The sequence below is a fragment of the Accipiter gentilis genome, chromosome 29 (genome assembly GCF_929443795.1).
Source record: "Accipiter gentilis chromosome 29, bAccGen1.1, whole genome shotgun sequence".
NCBI classification, from domain to species: domain Eukaryota; kingdom Metazoa; phylum Chordata; class Aves; order Accipitriformes; family Accipitridae; genus Astur; species Astur gentilis.
The window spans coordinates 2159036-2176936 of record NC_064908.1 but is presented as its reverse complement, the minus strand read 5'-3'; the positions used below and the strand labels follow the sequence as shown (position 1 = coordinate 2176936).

The window sequence follows — 17901 nt, the reverse complement described above, 5'->3', positions numbered from 1 at the left end:
CTAACAAAAGAGAAAATGCTTTCTCCTCTCCCGGCGGCCAGCAGCGGCTGGAGCAGAATGACAATGTGGCGGAGCAGAGCCAGCCGGCTCGGTGCAGCCCTGTCCCGCATCCCGGCGGCTCCTCGGCCGCCCGCTGCCGCCTTAGCACGAAGGGTGCGTGTGTCCAGAGCCAACCCCGGCGCTCAGCGGGGACTCGGCTAATGAATGTATTAGTCTCCGGTGCTTGTGCGGCGCCTTTCATCTGAGGCTCTCAAAATATAATTAAGTCTCCCAACAACTGCGTAAGGGATGGGAAGTGGCTCTGTTGTATTCTTCAGAGGGGAAAGAAGCAGGTTGCTCACATGGCAAGGAGGCAGCAAAACTGGGAGCGAACCACAGGAGAGAATAATTCTCCCCACCGCAGGAGTAAATGGAGGATATTTATTGCTTGGAAACACCGGGAGGCTGCGGTAACTCCAGCTTTTGTGTCTATGAAGCTGGAGGTCCCGGTACTGGGCTCTTTGCTTTCGCCGGTAGCCCGCCGAAGGTGGCAGGGAGGTGGGGGAGCTGGAGGGGGTCTGCAGCCCCAGAGCAACCCCCCCATTCCCCTCCCCGCGGGGCCGGTGCTGCCAGGGAGCCAGCTCGGCGCACCAGGGGATGGAGGTGAGCTCCTGGTCGTCGCAAGGAGAACGGCAAATGCCCATGGCTCTTGGTGAGGGCTGAGCAAAGCAAAGCAACCACGGCAAAGGATAGTTTCCAAACTATAATAATCATTGCTGATTTTGCTTTAAGTGAGCTACAAAGCAGAAACCCCATGTTTTGTATTTCATACTGCTAAGAGAGCCTCCTGCTCCCTTCCCAGCCTCCTCCGAAAGAGAGATGGTATGAGATAAGCTCGAAGCATCGAGGAAAGACACATGCGCAACCCCATGTGGACCCAATTACGGAGCTCCAAAATTTGCCTTGAAGAAAGTCTGGACGAACGGGATCTATTTATAAAGCCGCAAACATTATTCCTGGTGCTCAGGCCATAGGCGAGCTTATTTCCAGGAGCAATAAGGGCGAAATGGCAGTCGTAAAGCTCCAGTAATCAAATGTGAAAAGAACAGCCCAATTCATTAATACCCAGACAAGCTGATAGAGCCATTCTTAATTATCAAATATTACCATGGAGTTAATTTTTACCTGAGTTATTTAAGCCTGGCCATCCTCCTTCCATTTTCTCAGACATTTTGCCATAGGGCAGCATTGAACATTTGTAATTAGATTCCTTCACTGGAGTTAATTATGAAGCGACAATAAAGCCTGAGTGCTTTCTATTTTCATAAGTATTATTTTGAACTAAAAACAAATCCTTTATTTTGGCATCAATATTTGTAATTTTAAGTTTAACATGAACCCTGGGGTGTACTCTTGATACAAACAGATATAGAAACATTCACGTTGTATTATGCTGTACATCTATTTTATATTGTGTTATAATACTTTCACATTATTTTATACACACTTGTCTGCACAAACATATCTATATACTGGAGCAGATACGAGATTTCTCTTCTGGAAGAGCTCTAAATTAATTAGCTACTTTTCATCCTGTTGATGTCAGATCAGTAGCCCCCGCTAGCAACATTAATACCCGGCACCTGGGGAAATGTGCCACCATAGCAGCAGAGCAGGCATGGTGAGGGGGCCTGAGTGTCCCACGAAACAATTCGGGATTAGGGAGGAGGAGTTTAGCATGGTTATTAGTGATGTGCTCCATTTTAAGCAGTGAAGTGTCCACTCAACACTAAACTAAATTTCCATTACAAATGAGTTAGCCACTCACATGTAACAAGACCATGCGTGCTTATTGGAATAAAAAGCAAGAGATTTTTGTGGGTTTTATTGCCAGTTTAAGATAACTGTCTGATCACATACAATCATATGTCACCCTCTAGCCGAGCATTCACTAGAATTCTCTAAGAAGAGAAAAGATGCTGGAATTTAAACAATTAATGCCATGATTGTATTTGATAATTGAAAGTGTCACCGCCATTAGCTCACCCTGATAACCAGGCTTGAAAAGCCAGCACCAGGATGTCCAAAACTCTTTCCACTATTTACAGAGCGACGGTGATTAAGCAACCGGGAAATCTCATATATTCAGAAGGTGAAATAAAAGCTGACCTAGGGGATGCAGAGGGTGAGCACAGAGAAAGTTAAAACGGGGGTGGGGGGGTAAACTCAAAGCTGTTTTGCTGCTGTTTCAGAGAGAAAAATTGCCCCAGGTTGTCTGCAGAGCTGCGGTACCCCAGCTCAACGCCGTAACAGCAGCCTTTTGGAGGGACATTTGCTGGGACCCACAACCTTACCCAAGTAAGGTCCAAACCTGCTGTTCTAGTGATGCCTTCCGAAGCGTGTTTGTGGCTCTTCACTCTTCTGCACTGGACATAGGAAATGATAGAGGAATCTAAGCCATCTGCATTTTATGTAACCATTATTAAGCATCACTTGACCTTGTCAGTGCCAATAAAGCCCTGTGAAGTGCATGCCAGATAAAATGTAATTTTTAGTTCAGTATACTTATTATATTAAATATATTAACAAGGTGCAGATGAATACAAATGACCCCATGGTCAATGCTGTCAATTCACGTTGATATTTCTTTTCCCTTTGCTGAGCTGGAGGAGTCAATAACCTCTCAAAGGTGGCACATGGAGCAGAAATGCTTCCTGCCAGCAGCTGTCCTGCTGCCTGCCTCCAGCGTCTCTACTACAACGCAATGGCCACAAGCAAGTCAGCACAGGGATCAGCATCTCTGGAGGTCCCTTGTAAAATACCTTATCCTCTCCTCCAGCCCTCAGGAAAGCTCTGGGAACCTCAGTTCAGTTCATATTTTATTCTTGGTATAAATTTAGGCTAACCCAAGGCACAAGTGAAAAACAATCACCTCCTCTTCTGTTCCCTAACTTCACAAATCATGTGAAAATTCACTCAATATTGGGTTGACACACCCCAGTTCAGCACTGGACCGGTTACAGGACTGCCAGCCACAGAGCTGAGAGAGCCCATGGGGTCGATCTGCCAGGGTTAAAATCTACTGGTTCAAAGTGGGAGATGGCAGGATGTGGCCCAACTGCCTTTCTAAGGTTCATGTCAAGCTTTGCTCTCAATTTGAGGAAAATAAGATAAAATGACCTGCCGGAGGAGCAGACTGCCGCACTGACATGATATATTTGCATTAGCTTCAAATAGGAGTAGCTTCCCATCACCCTATTAGCACTACACTAAAACAAGCAGACTTGGTGTCAAATGTCTGTATAAAAACTACATCTTGGGGCAGCACTGAACTCCCTGCTGTGATCCACAGTGTGCCATGCCTTCCCCTTCTGGGTTAGATTTATCCTTTTTAGTACCTCATTTAGAAAGAAAAAAACCCCCAAGATCTGTCAGAAAAAGCAGTAAGACCTCTTGTTCCAGATCCCCATGTTTCTTTTTTAATGCTTCCTTAAGGGTCTCCATTTTTCTGTCACTTATCATCATCCAGAGTAATTTTGGGCTGTTAGAGAAAGTTCATTGCTGTAATTGCAACCATATTGGTCATTAAAGTTGACAGACAGCTGCTGAAGAAGTCACTTGCTGATTCCCACTACTCAGCAGATGCCTCTCAGCGTTTGCTAAAATGTTAGCTTGAATTTATGAAATGGAAGCAAATGCATTTTACCTTAAGGACTGATAATTTCAAGGAGGGGAAACCATGAAGAATTCTTCCAGGCTTTTTATTTGCAAACAGCATTTGCCTACTCCTTCCCGAAGTGGAGTGGAAGTGCCCAGTATTTCCCGCAGCCGGCGAGGCTGCCTGCCTGCCCTCTCCTGCCTGCAAGGACCGCTGCTCCTCGGAGAGACAGCTCAGCCCTTCGACCCCTTTGTCTGAGATGATGAACTAGCACATCTCACGGGACATTTCTGAGCTTGAGGCCATTTAGCAGCGATGCTAAAACCCTGCACTGACAGCTCTCGAAGAGCAGAGGCCAGCGAGGACGGCAACAGCCTCACCTGCCCCGCTCGTGGAGCAGCATCGCTCCCTCCCTCAGAGCTTCCCTGCATCTACCGCACTTTGCTTTTCATTTACTACTGGAAAAATTTTCCCTGCTGCAAAGGTAGAAGTTGCTTTTCCAAGGCTGGAGGCCAGGGGCAATCCCAGACCCCCATCCAGCCCAGCTGCACCCCTGGCTTCGCTAGGCAGGCGTTATTTCCAGATTTCCACTTACCCATTTATTGCTGGTGTGATTCAGTGAGTAAATATTTCTCACCAGTATACTCAGCTTCTACAATAAATGCCACACACCACATGTTAGAAAATAAGGACCCACACAGGAGGGCTTTTTTAACCAGTAAACTTTATTTATATATAACAACAGTACAAAGTGAGTCCTTGGCTTGCAAAATAGGAGTGTTTCATATTTACAATAGGTACACAATAATATATTAGAATAATAACAAAACCCCCTTTTTCCTTGGAACATTTTTAAATACTTAAACTTTCTTACATTTTTTCCACAACACTTGTAAAAACAACAAAAACCAGACAATCATCTTAAAAAAAAATATAATACAGAACTCCAGTGTGTCAAGTATAACGGGGAGGGGAGAAGCCAGAGAACGATACGGTGGAATGGGTACGGATACAAATCAATTCATTATTCCTGCCAATACACAAATCCCCTAAAGCTGGCATGTGTTTGTTTTAAGGGGGGGGGGGGGGGGGGAGGGGGGTGCAGAAGAAATCAGAATCTGTTCCATGGCTGATACCTCTACATTCTGTGACATTTTTGGGGACTCCAGAAGTTTTAGTACCTGTACATTCCCTTCCCCTTGTTGCTTCCCACCGCTTCTCGTAACGGCCCCCAAAGTGCCATTAACACAGAAACACTCATCAATAAGAGAAGGACGTCCTACTGCAGTATCTTCTGAAGCTGTGAAATAACGTGGCAAAATCAGCTCATCAGCTAATTTCCTTTCCGACGGCTCCTCTTGCAGGTGCACCTTTCTGCTGCTCAGTCCATGAGATGGGAACATCTGATGGAGAAGCTGTTGCATAAACTTCCAAGCTTATTTGAAATAGAGGTATTAAAAATCTCAAAGGAAAGGCCATACGGGAGATCTCGTATTTGATTCAGCAGCCTCAGGAGGCCCAGAGAGTTTGGGATATTGTCCGTGCAATTGGATGGACCCTGCAGGTCTTTTGAGCATGTTCTCACGCGCTGCAGGAACAGTATTATATTCCACTTTTACAAAGAAAGGAGGAGAGGAATGGGTAACACAGGGGCAAACGGAGATCTGAAAGAACAAGCACACAGACACGGCCGTGCTCGCCGCACGGCCAAAACGCCTTCACCTGCATTTGAGCTGCTCCTGCTGCAACCGCAGCAGCAACGTCAGCGCAGACGCCCAGGCGAGACGAGGAGCTGCTTTTCCAGCGCGGGAGCAGTCGGTCTCTACCGTCCCGTGCTGCCCCGCTGCCTTCGCCTCCCCACCTCCCACCCGCCGGCACAGTCCCCGGCACCCAGCGAAGCACCCCGGGCTGCAGGATGCGTGCCGGAGACCCAGAGTTTTCTGCTAGGAGCCAGGAAGGCAATAGGGACCGCCTGCGGCTGGGATGCCGGCCTCTGTGCCGTGCCTTACCCAGAACGGGACCTCTGCCCGAAGCTGGGGATTTTTCATGGCGAACAGAGGCTTCGCGCAAAGCCTTCCAGGCAGCAAAAATTGGTTCAAGGACTCCCGTCCTCTTCCCCTTCAAAACTAATCTGGCTGACCTACATTTAAATTGCACATTCAGGGTTGCTCAGCTCAGCGGATCCTGAATGGCACCTTCTTCGCAGTGTACACTGGCGTCTTTTACTCTGATTATTTCCCACAGAATGTCTACTAAAAAAAAGCCAAACCACCATCCCATCCATACGGGTGCTGGGTGGCCTCATAGCTGTCACCAGTGCTTTGCCTCCAGCCTCTGACCCACCGGTCTCAGTGGCCTCGGGCGAAGGCTGGGAGGAGGCTGGGGCGATGCGGGCGTTTTCACCGAAGACACATTCACTAAACAGACGGGACTGCTCACCTAGCTCTACCTAGCACGCAACTATATACAACGTCGCAGCTCCCTGCGTTATGGGCTTGCGGTTTACGGTACAAATGCGATTCTGAAATAGGATGGCTGAATGCTTTGTGGCATTTTAATGCATCTTTGATGTCAGTTATTTATCCTTCTCTGAACACTTTTTCTTCTCTCCAGGGTACAGCCTCTCGTGAGCTTTCCCTGATGTCCCAGCTTATTCAAGTCAGTCTATTTTAGTTTCATTTAGTTTGGCGAGCTGAGTCCCCGTGACAGGTGAGCTCTGACAGCACTGCAAACTGGATGGAGAAGAGCCAGCGACCGGCGAGAACGCGGCTGGGCTGCTGCCAGGGAAGAGGTTCGAGGCACAGGCTGGGACAGGAGCATCACAGGGACCGTGCCGGGAGCTGCGCTGCCCTTTGCCAACCTGCTGCCCGGGGGACAGCGAGGGCAGCGGGCAGGTCGGCGCTCCTCATCCCCGCTGGCTGCGTGGGACTTCTGGAAAGAAGACCTCGTTTGTAGGTCGTGCCCACCGGGGGAGGGAAGCGCTCCGACCCTTTCCAGGCAGACTTAGACGACTCACACCGAGGCGCTCAGAGTCGGCAGCGTGCAGGGACGCAACCCCGGAGCTTTAAGCCCTCTTGCTTTTGTCCTCCACGCGCCCACCCAACTTGTTTCCTACATCACGACATTTTTGGTGAAGTCCAGCTGAAGGTAGGAGAGAGAACTTCCGTGGGGACGGGCCGTGAGGATTTTAAGACAGTGTGTTGAAGGCACTGCTGTGATGAAGGTCTCTGTTGCCACCGCGTCGAGCGGCTGCCCTCGCCATCCCCACTGTGTCACAGCACCGAGACTCTGCGGGAAGGCACTGCCGTCCGGCACGGCCACGTCCAGCCGCTTTTGGGGAGAAACCTCCCCGCCACGCGTGCTGCCGGGGATGCTGCTGCCCACCAGCAGCGAGGCCGTGGCTGCGGTTTTACTTCTCAGCGCTGGTTCCTGCGGTGGGTCTTCACGCAGTTGCGGACTGGTCCGTGCTGGATCCCACTGGGGCTCCAGAACTTTGGCCGTGCTGATCTCTCCTGCCTTCCTTTAAACATAAATTCATCCTTTATGGCAAAGCGTGGACCACTTGACGTCCACATCCTCTGTACTTTGGTGGGCTGCAGCGTTGTGGTGCTCCACAGCAGGGCTCATGCGGAGACAAGCTTGCCTATAAGCTAGACTCTTGTATATGGGTTTTTAATAAAGGCTTTCAAGGTGGAGAAGCGTTTGATTAGCACCTTGCTCCCCCTTGGAGTGGGTGCTTTGATAGCTCATGAGCAGAAGATTAAATGGAATTATTTAAGCAGTGACACCAGGCAGAGAGATTCCGGGAAGTGACGTCTCCCACTTTGATGTCAAAATACCTGAAACGAAGTGAACCGGAGAATCAAAACACCAACCGGCCTTGCAGGAGGAAGGGAGCAATGAGAGGGATGTGAAATCATTTCATCTAAGGCAAAGTCACTGCCCCCTCCTGACCAAACCTCGAGTCCAGTTTGCTGCAAGTGCGAAGAAAATGCCGTTTTGAGATCTGAGGCTTCCTCTTCCCAAAGGAGTAACTGAAAAGTTGGATGCAAACAGGGCAACAGATTACAAGCACTTTGCCCCAAGGGGATATGTTGCTTCATTCCGTATAATTGCCTGTAAAGATCCGTAATTCGTGTCGACCACCACAAGTAGACACTTGGCAGATTATTTATAGGCCACCCCTTCCAGTCAGCACCATGCTGTTCCCTATGCCATCCTCCTAAAGCCTTTTCAGATGATGGAAGAAGAGATGTTTCTGCTGCTTCCCTCGGAAGTCAGTCAAAAGTGTAGTAGCTTACTGGTCTGCAAAGTGCTCCTGCTGCTTTCCCTTTTCTCCTCTGCTCACCTTCCTTCCACAGCACAGAAAATAAACCGTTGTCCCCTTCTCCGCTTGGCACGCTGGTGTATTCATGGAATACAGACCCTGCGTTTAGCCAGCACGGACAAGTTGGATTCTTTTAATCCTTGCTCACAAACCAATCCCTCTGGGCTCTGCAATTCTTTTTCCCCCTCATCTTTACCTTCCAGGATAATCCCAGTTTACGGGCCCTTTCCCAGGCTCCTGCCAGTGGAAGGGGGAGAGGCTGTTGAAGGGCAAACCAGCCAAGCAGCCAAGACGTGGAAAAGAGACTGGTCACCGGCATCGCTGGCATCGCTGCTGGGTCGCTGCAGCACCCACCCTCAGCACCGCCCAGCAAACCCCTTGCCAGGGTACCCAGGGGATGCTTGGGGACCTTCGCCTTTGCTGAGAAAATACTGGGGAGGGGGGAATGACAAAATGTTTGTTTATGGGATGCTCCTGGCCAGAAGGTAGAGAGCAGGAGGAGGAAAGTAGGCTTAACAGCAGCTACGCAAAAGCCTCTCCAACAGATGGGAAGAAAAGAGGACCACGAGGGCCTGACACGGGCTGTAGGGCAAGCGCACATTCACCAGCCCCCAGGTGATGAAAAGCCAGGTCTTTGCTTTGGGCAGCACTCATATTTTGTGAATCCTGCAGAGATAACTATTCAGACTAACATTTAGCAGTGTTCGGAAACCATCTCGAAGCCATTTGGAATGCTTTCTTTGGGTTTCAGAGTACCATAAGAATTTGGTGAACGATCTGAATACCCAAAACAATGACCACAACTAGAATATAGATCTGGAAATCACTCACATAAGCTTCATGCCGGATCACTGTGAAAAGCAGTAACAGAAACCCGTAAAAAATGAGCCCTGGAGGATTTCAAAACCTGACACCCTGCAATCCCCTGTAACACCAGCAGCAAAGAGCAGGGCAGGCTGGCGGCTGCCACAATGACGGCTCATTCGCCACGTCCGCGGCGCCGGGATGCCAGACTTTAATTGGACAACGCGGACATTTGCACATTTTCTGTCTTTGAAATCAGATTCACTGTGCAGGAGAAGGATCCCTGGGAAGGGAACTCTCCCGACGACAGGCAGTACGAATCCTGCTCTGCTTTCAGTTTCTCTGTTTCTGCCAGCTCTCTCCATGTCTCAGTAAATCCAAGCCCTCCAGTTAAAAGGCTCAGGCTGTTGTAAATGTCAAGAACTTATTGCACAATGTTGATCATTATCATTAGTGTTTTCTTCCAGAGTATTAATAGGGCCCAGAGAAACTCACAAAAGTGGATTACCAAAAGAAAGCGGACTCGGCATGGCTTTTACTGAACGGTCATTAAAACAACAAGTTTCCTGAGTATTTCTCTACATGCTTCTCCCCTCCCCTGTTGCTGGCTCCCCTTAGAACTGTGTCTTGAGACCAAAAGCCGGCAGCTCTCCCGGTGCACAGGGAGCCCGCGGTGACCATCCTGGGCTCCTCTGGGCAGGAATGGTGGAGGAGCTGGGATGGATATGAAAATGGATTTTCCTTCGACACACACCAGCTGCAAACTAAGGTCCCAGGCTGGCATGGCACTGCCCGGGCAGGGCTGAGCAGAAGCCGGGAGCTATTTTGCTGCCACTGCCAAGCTCATGCAGTCAATACTTGTATTTCCATTAGACCTAATCACCCTGTCCTCCCCACTGCAGCCTGCACAAATATCAATATTTATTACAGAGAGAAATATTTACAGCATTCCTTCCCCTCCTGGCACTCTACAAAGGGACACACATAAGCTTTGGTGTCTTTGAAAGAAATAACACTCACAAACATTTGCCTGTCACTGGCCACAAGAACATGTGCCTGTCGGGGCCAGCAAGGAACCAAATATCACAACGAGACGCCGAGACAGAGACAAGACGACAGCGCTAGCTGGCCTGTGGAGTGCTGGTTAAGGTTTTCCCTTGCCTAGAGCAAAGATTTCTTTCCCCTCCCCAGTGGAAATACAAGTCCTGCGCCTGACCCCGGGCGACACCACGAATGCTGGCAGAGAAACTCAAAGGGAGCCTGTGCTGATCAACTCTGCAAGCCAAACAGAAAAGCAATAAATATCTCATCTCGCTACGTCGAGTCTTTTCAAGTATCGCTCACTGTAAACATTGGGGGTTTGTTGGTTTTTACTGCAAGAAATCAGAGGCGGCTGCCAGAAACTGCCACCAAAACGCAACCAAGGAGGCTTCATCCCAGCTCTGCCCGACGGGGAGAGGGCAGCCGGTCGCTTCTGCGCAAATTGTACCTGCAGAAACCGGCAACGCGCCGACTGCGGCCGGGCACCACCGCGGCCACGCCGCCGCGCGGGATGCTGCCGGATCACCGCGGCGGCACCGGCGCCCGGCGAGGCGGAACGGGGGTGGAAAAGGGGAAAGCATTTAAAACCAGATCTTTCCTTGTTCAACAGTAAATGGGATTTAAAAAAAATATAGATATATTGACACTATATAAATACATAGATAAAGCTGGATTTCAAGACAGGTCGGATGATCTGATGGTTTTGCAATTCAGGTAAAGTTCCTTCTAGTGCCTATAAGTTACTCAGCCACTGAACTATTTTCTGGCTAAACTGCTATTTTACTTGTGTAAAAAGGTGTGGTGCAAACTTGTGCTCATATTTTTTATAAGATCCCAAAAAGAAGAAAATTTCGGTTTTCCAAACTTTCCAATTGGCGTAAGAGTCCGTTCGCAGAATGCTTGAGCCGCGTCCTCAGGAGTCTCTTGAGGACAGGATTCAGAGCTGAACCTTGTTGCCAGGATTATCTCTGTGGCCTCTGTGGTTTTTGCTCTATTTCTTTTTTTTTTTTTCCTTTTTTTTTCCTTTTTTTTTTTAAAAAAAACCCTTTAAATAAAGTTTTATTTTCTAATATACATCAAATAATTTTCATGCAAAGCAGCAGTCATGGAGACATCCAGACTTTCCAGGTTCCTTCTTTCTATGTATGCTCGAAAAAATGATCCATCTTGATTTGACTTTGATTGAGATGCTTTCTCTTTTTCTCTTCCTGCCTTTTCAAACCAGATCCTATATGATTTTGAACACAGTCAGTCCTTGGGCCAGTCTCTGCTCCCCCGAGAAGAGCCTTGGTATTTATATGTGTCCAGCGCCTTTCTTGCTTGTTCTCCCTCTTAATTCCCGAGAGTCCGTGCAATCCTCTGCCCTTTGCCGTCCGTGAGCACCGCAACCTTTCTTCAGCTCTCAATAGACATGGCACCAATAAGTTGCTCTACTTTGTATGCCAGACGCTGCCTACGTGCCTGTTCATCCTGCTCCAAAGCCCCAATGAGCTGGTATAGAAAACATAAAAAGGGAGAAAAAAAGAGACAGAAGTCAGTGTGCGAGAGGGGGTGGTAGAGGTGGGTGGGCAGCAAGATGTGAGCAACTTAAAATGCGGAAGCGTGAAACTTAAATAACAAATGGCAACGCAACGCGACGAGCGCTTCGCCGTGCCGCAGCCGTGCTCATTGATTTGTTGGACCGCTCAGTGCACGTTACCCGCACAACACAATCACTCCCGCTCTTGTACCTTGGACTCCACATTTCTTGTCTCGTTTAGCATGAAAGTTATGAGATTTTTAAGCCCTAATCGGGAAATAGCTGTAGCATTGTATCACAAATGCATACATGCAATTAAATGACAAAACCCTTCCTTTTAACGGACATAATTGCAAAATAGGTTCTTCTTACACTGAAATGAAGGGGTGGAACAGATGGCGAGAACTTGGTTTCAAGTGATGCATTCATTAAAGGAGCTCACGCTGCCAGGGATTCTTTGCAAACAGGACTCTGCGTCACTGCAACATGGGATTTGTACCGCACTGTTCCCAAAAGACAGGGATGTTTCTGGGGAGCTTCACTGGGTCATGATGATTTTCCACTGCATTTAGGAGTGGGCTGCACTGGGCATATGCCACGGCTGAGGAATCCAGTCGCTTCCACAATATTTTAGCTCTCAATCCTCCAGGGAAGTATGCTACGGGCACGGCCAGGACCTGAACCTCTTTGCGCGTGAACGGAACAGAGCGGCACAGCAGCGGCGCGAGCTACGGTCGTGCTGCGTCGAGGAGGAGGAGGAGGAGGAGGAGGAAGGAGCTCTGGGGGGGCAGCGAGAGGGAAAGCTGCGTAACCCGCCGCCGCGCCGAAGCACGGCTCCTCTCCCACGCCGCACGTGCATCCCCCCCACCCAGGGGACACCCACCTCTTCGCTGTACTTGCTGACGTAGGAGTAGATCTCGTTGAGCGCGCTCAGCATGTTGAACTCGACGGAGTGCAGGCGCGACTGCTCGGCGAGGTAGGCGTTCATGTCCTGGTCGCTGATGGCGGGGAGCTTGGCGATGTCTGCGTAATACCTGCGGGAAGGAGAGGCCGAGGGAGGCCGTGAGAAACACGAAGGCTCCAAATGCCCCTCTTCTCCTTGGGATTTAAACAAAGCTCTGCAGGTGACGTCAGATATAGGAAATCCTGTTTTAAATTAAGTTAGTTAATCATTTTCAACTTCAAACAGTTTTAATAATACCTAGAGAAGCAGCCAAGATCATCCTCGTCCTTTCTATTCTTCCCGATTGATGGTGCGTTCCTCTTGGCAGGAAAAGGAACCGTTGACCCAATACAGAGCGACTTAGCGGTCAAGGTGAGGAGGGGATACCTCCCCGAACGACCACCGAAGACCACCCGAGACCCCTGCGCAAGCGGAGGAGGCATTTGATGTGTCGCGGTTATATGATCCTACGCATACGCATTAGAGAGTTTGAATATGTACTAGGTAGGAGTAGTTTAATAAATTCGATGCGGTTGTTACTGTACAAAAGGGACACACCTGATGAATCTGGTGTGCTTGATTTGTGGAAAGTCCACCAAGCACCCAGGCCCGAATAAAAAGCAATATCTTTCCTGAGTGTGTGAGATTGGTCTATCACACTCTGGGTAATGAATCCACTTTTAGGACAACACAGGGAAAAGGACATCATTTCGCTTTATGCTTACATCCAGCAAAACAGGATCCTGGTCTGTAACAAGTTGAAAATAAGAGCAGAGATGCTGAGTAGGGCTGAGCTGTGCCACCAGCTCGCTGCAAAAGCCACCCTGCTGTATCATCGGCCGCCGAGAGCAAAACCGCTCGGCGCAGGAGGTCGGGCAGGACCGGAGCACCCAGACCAGCCCGGCACCCGTGCTGCTGCCGCTCACCTCTCCACCCAGCTCTTGTAGCTGGGGATGTCCTTGGCATACAACAGCTTGTTGGAGGGGGAATCCTTGCCCAGGCGGTGCTCCGAGGTGGAGCAGGAATCCATGAAGGTCTGAGCCACAACAGAGAGGCAGGCGTCCGTGATGCTGCCTTTGTGGATATCAAACACGAACTGGGGGTTTTTGATTACGTTCACCCAGAATCGGAGAGGGAGGCTGTAGGGAAACCAAGAAACAAAATTAAATGTTAGACGAAGGCTAGGAAAGGACACTTGCTGCGGTTTGTGTTCCCAAGCAGAATACAAATGGTGGGAAGCAGCAATAATCTGACTAGGAGCTGCGCCAGGTCCCTCAAACGCCAGTTAGCCCAGTCCTGCCTGGATTGCTTGTGATGGGTCCCGCGATGCCTGGGCTGGCCACCGCTGCCCCGCACGCCCCGGGAGCCGCTCTGGGGTCTGATCCTGCACGGAAAGGCGAAGGAGGCGAGAGCCAGGCGGGCAGCAGGCGCCGAGGGCAGGCTGCCTGTGCCAGGGCAGAGCTGAGCAGCGTTCGGCGGCGCTGGGTGAGCAGCTCTGCGAGGAGCCCATTAAACTGAGTTGGTCAGAACGGGAGTCTGCGGCACGGGGCTGAGCCCGGGGCAGCGGCACTGCCGCCCCCGCGCTAATCAGCCGCTGCCCGGCCACTCCGCAGTCCATCATCTGCGAGCGGTGCAGCAGGCATCAGAGGCTTTGTCCCCAGATCCTGAGGCCTTTGCAATCAAAGGGGAATTATTATTCCTTTTTTCTTCGGCTGTATAGCAGGATCAAAAAAACAGCTGCTGCTTTCTATTACCTTTCAAGTCTCAGCTCTCTCTGTCTATCCAGCTAGCTGCACTGAAGACTTCAGCCTTAACTCTTGCTGCACTGCAGGCAAGCAGCTCAGCCGCGTCCCTGGCAGTGCTAGCTCCCCGGTACCCCAGCTCTCCCTCCCAAGCCCCCGTTTGCTTTGACCTGCTCCAGTGGCACGAGCCTTCTCCCATCTCCCCACCAAAATCCCCTTTCTGGGAATGCTGCAGCCAAATGAAGTGCCCAGCAGAGCCGTTAGTTCAGAGACCGAATTTTCGCCCTTCTCCCGAGCCCCCCAAGCCCCGGGGCAGGAGGAAGGACCAGGGCTCGTGTGGTCTGATGGCTCCAGCAGAGCAAACTCTGCTGGTCATTGCTTTCTTTTTTATTGCTTTAAGAAGTCTCATCTCTTTTTGTGATTCTAGAGTTTTTATCCTAATAACTCCTTCTTCTAAGGCTTTCAATAAATTGTTTTTAGCTTCCCACAGCCTTAGCGGGGAACCCAGCTTTGGCAGCCGTGATGATTAGAGGCCTTTGAAACCATGAGGGAGCCGGGGGAAAATACAAAGTCTTCAGGGAGCAACCATTTGTTGTGCTTTTTTTCTTTCCTCAGAGAGGTAAATTTCTAACCCACGGAGCTTTTAATCCTAAAATAACAGCAGAGGCAGAGACGTGAGAGTTCCCATTGTTCGGAGAAAGCCGAACCCGGCTGCAGTCCATGTTGGCCTCATGCGGGGCTGGATCCTTCCCCTCTCGCCCCCTTCTCCCGCTGCCCAGCTGTTCCAGCTGCTGCCCAAAACGATGGGGAAGGCGCAGCCGCTTGCCGAGCTCTCCCCCCCCAGCCTGCACCGACATTCGTGCCACAGCACGGTTGCACGGGCAGGGTGGTGCAAGCACGGAGCCCTGCTTCCAGCTGCCAGACCGGCTCTGCAAAGCCAGCGATTTCCAAAGTCCAGATGTGTGGATCTACGGCCTGAGGCTAGTGCCCAGCTCCCACCCCAGTAGAGGACTCGCAGATAGCCAGGCTCGTGGTTTAACACTGCACCGGGGTTTCAGCTCGCGTGTGCACGGGGGTCAGCACGAACCAGGATCGAACCCGACGGCCACATCTGCACGGGGCGCTGGGGCAGCTGGTTGAAAAGCATCAGCGTGGCTTCATGGTACATCTCATGCTTTGGAGCTACGGGACTTGGTTGTTCCCAGCCTTCCCAAAGCTCTTCCCCATCTCTGTTTTTCCCCAGGACACAGGTAATTGCTCAATACTGAGGTTTGCCCCCCTTGCACCCTCCTCCTCCATTCTTACCAATTGCTCTTCCATGTGTGCCTCACATCTGTGTCATGGATGCCGTGCTTATCTGCCTGCTCATCCAAGAAATCGAACATATACTTGATGGCCAGTGGGAGCGCGCTGCCGCGGTGCACGGTGCTGAACAGCGTCTCAAACAAGTCGTCCACAAATTTCTGCAGCGTACCCTAATGGGAGCAGCAACCGAGAAGGTGAAGGGAGGGACAGGCGCACGCTTGGCTAAGCAGCGGTGGTAGGAGGGGACGCCAGATGGTATTGCCAGCTCTGCACGGCCCCGCAAAGCGCTGCCACGGACCCCACAGGAATAACTCAGGTCGGGGTCTTTACGAACGCTGACTGCGCCGCTGGAGGACCCCGGGGGAGCGCTCCAGCCTGCAGCTACTCGTGCCCGTGCTTACTCTTTATTACTAACCTGATACAATTTCTTTTGCTTTCAAAAGCAAATCTGCATTATCTACAGCGATGAACACACGGTGAAAGGCAGAAAAACTCTCTCTGGCCAAGGAAACCGGTTAAGTATTTACAGGCAGTGCTGCGTCTCCCCAACTCTTTGTGTTTTAAAACCATGCAGAAGAATCAAGTATTGCAGCAATCACCTTGCAGTGTGAGGAAATCTGGGCTCTGTTTCTGTTGCTGCTCCAGGAGCCACCCAGCCCCTGGGGCCCGGGAAAGCCTGGCAGGGACAGTCCCCTCACTCCCCTGGAGCTGAGCACCATTAGGGACTGCACAGGACACCCCGCAGGTGTGCCTAAAGGGACCTCCCTATGCATTTCCCAAGGGAACTTCATGCATGGCAGTTACCTTTGTAGCTAATAGCCTGGTCAGGTAGATCTCAGACACCATCTTACTGCCCCGGTCTCCTTCCTTCTGGTCTCCGTGGTCATGGTTTTTGACCAAGTGCCAGACCTTGACTCCGCTCTCCAGGTCGGGGGTGATCATGGGGGCCCGGGAGCGCAGGCTGTCGGGGCTGCCGGTGTAGCGGAAGGTGGAGTCTGTACGATGGGGAGAGAAGTCGGTCACGCTCAAAGCAAACCCCTTTTTCATTTCCCTGTCTCTTCTGAGTGATGCTGCTGTGTTCACTAATGCCAAAATCATCCGCACTGGCTTTTCTATGGAGTAATGAAACGTAATACAACCTAGGCACCACCAAAATTTGGCGTTTGCCAAAGGTATGTGTTGGTCTTCTCTGAATAGAGTTCCTCACACTCAAGCCTTTCTGTTTTCACACTCAGACATGCGACTGTTCTGCTCCATTCACCTCTTTTACTTATGTCAACTCAGTAATGAAGGTCCATACAAGATTTCTCCACGAGTTACAGCTCACGCGCGTTAACCCTGGGCACCAATTCCTGCAGCACTGGAGCCCTGATATTAGTATTTTGTAAATAATAACAAGCCGCCCGGCAGAACCAGCACAAAGGGCAGAAGAAACTGCTGTCCTTGTTCTTGAGGTTTTCCTTAGAGCAAAAAGGGCTCGAGCTGAGCACCGACTGCAGAGCCTGAGGCCAGTCCTGCAGGAAGGGGGAGCTCGAAGGGGAGCAGACAAAGGTTTTTCCCTTAATGGCTTGGAAACCACGGAGGGATGTGAGATACATTTAACTTCCCCAAAAATGTGCCTCCCTGGACCCCATCCACGGTGTCTTCAAGCTGAGATATGGGGCTGAACAGCACAACCATGCGTTGTTGGGTTTTTCTTCCTCTTACTTAATTTCTTTGTTCTCTGGGAACCTTGTGCATTTTCTCAAGTTTAGCCTCCGATTCACAGCTCACCCTCCTCATCGAGAGTAAGGGGATCAATCATAAATCAGCCGAAGGAAATACGCAAGTCATTACCAAACTAGCTAGATTTTCATCCCTGATTAAGGCTTAGATAAATGAGTACTCCAACTGATATAATTAAGGAGACAGACAGGGGGACAGCTAGGAAAGCATCTAGTAATTCTATTTTTAAATATAGCTCTGTACTGATATATAATGGGGGAAGTAAATAAGTATCTCATTTAAATTCTGTCTGCACAATTAGAAGTATTAATCTTAACATGAGCAATGATAGTTCATATCGGTAGTTTGCAAAAGCTTTTCCATCTGACATAGATCAATGAGCACTGAGGACTCAGGCTGTGTGACCCAGCCTCGGTTTTTCCATCACCTGAAGCGCGGGAAGTCAGGTGGACTACACCTCGCCGGGAGAAATGCCTTTTCTCCTGGCTTTTGCCTAAGGACTCTCCTGTGGACAGCTCCTCAGAACCTTTGCTCGAGAAAAAAACCCATTATTTTGGGAGTTATAAACAAGAGGAGGAGACGGGCTTGTCAGGAGACCTCTCGTTTGTAAAACACTCTGTAAAATGAAAGATAACGAAAGATCAGTGCACTAGAGATTTTGCCACTGTTGCCTTTTATGGAAGTATATTATTACCGTTATTGTGGATTTAGTGCTATAAACGCACACCTGGCACCTCGCAGACTCATTTACTCAGGCTGCAGCGTCTTCAGGGACCCTCTGTGAAGTGCCGAGCCCTGCTATTATGCAAATAATGAATTCCCAGGTGTGCACATCCAAGCACGCCGAGTTAAGATTGC

The 17901-nt window shown here is 50.1% G+C and overlaps 2 protein-coding genes across 4 annotated transcripts in view; one reads left to right on the top strand and one right to left on the bottom strand.

The window, feature by feature from the left end:
* The window catches only part of CD46 (CD46 molecule), a 251230-nt gene that overhangs the window by 83447 nt on the left and 149882 nt on the right, over window positions 1-17901 (top strand). The gene's annotated exons all lie outside the window — the stretch shown is intronic.
* The window catches only part of PLXNA2 (plexin A2), a 178613-nt gene continuing 167744 nt past the window's right edge, over window positions 7033-17901 (bottom strand). For 2 of the 3 annotated variants that reach the window (XM_049832556.1, XM_049832557.1), the window contains exons 28-32: window positions 16123-16313; window positions 15319-15488; window positions 13198-13410; window positions 12212-12362; window positions 7033-11300 (exon numbers count right to left, since the gene is read on the bottom strand). In XM_049832556.1, the coding sequence (XP_049688513.1) occupies window positions 11205-11300; window positions 12212-12362; window positions 13198-13410; window positions 15319-15488; window positions 16123-16313 (821 nt within the window). In that variant the 3' untranslated portion in view covers window positions 7033-11204. The remainder of the gene's footprint in view (window positions 11301-12211; window positions 12363-13197; window positions 13411-15318; window positions 15489-16122; window positions 16314-17901) is intronic. The other variant, XR_007509978.1, reaches the window with a different exon arrangement.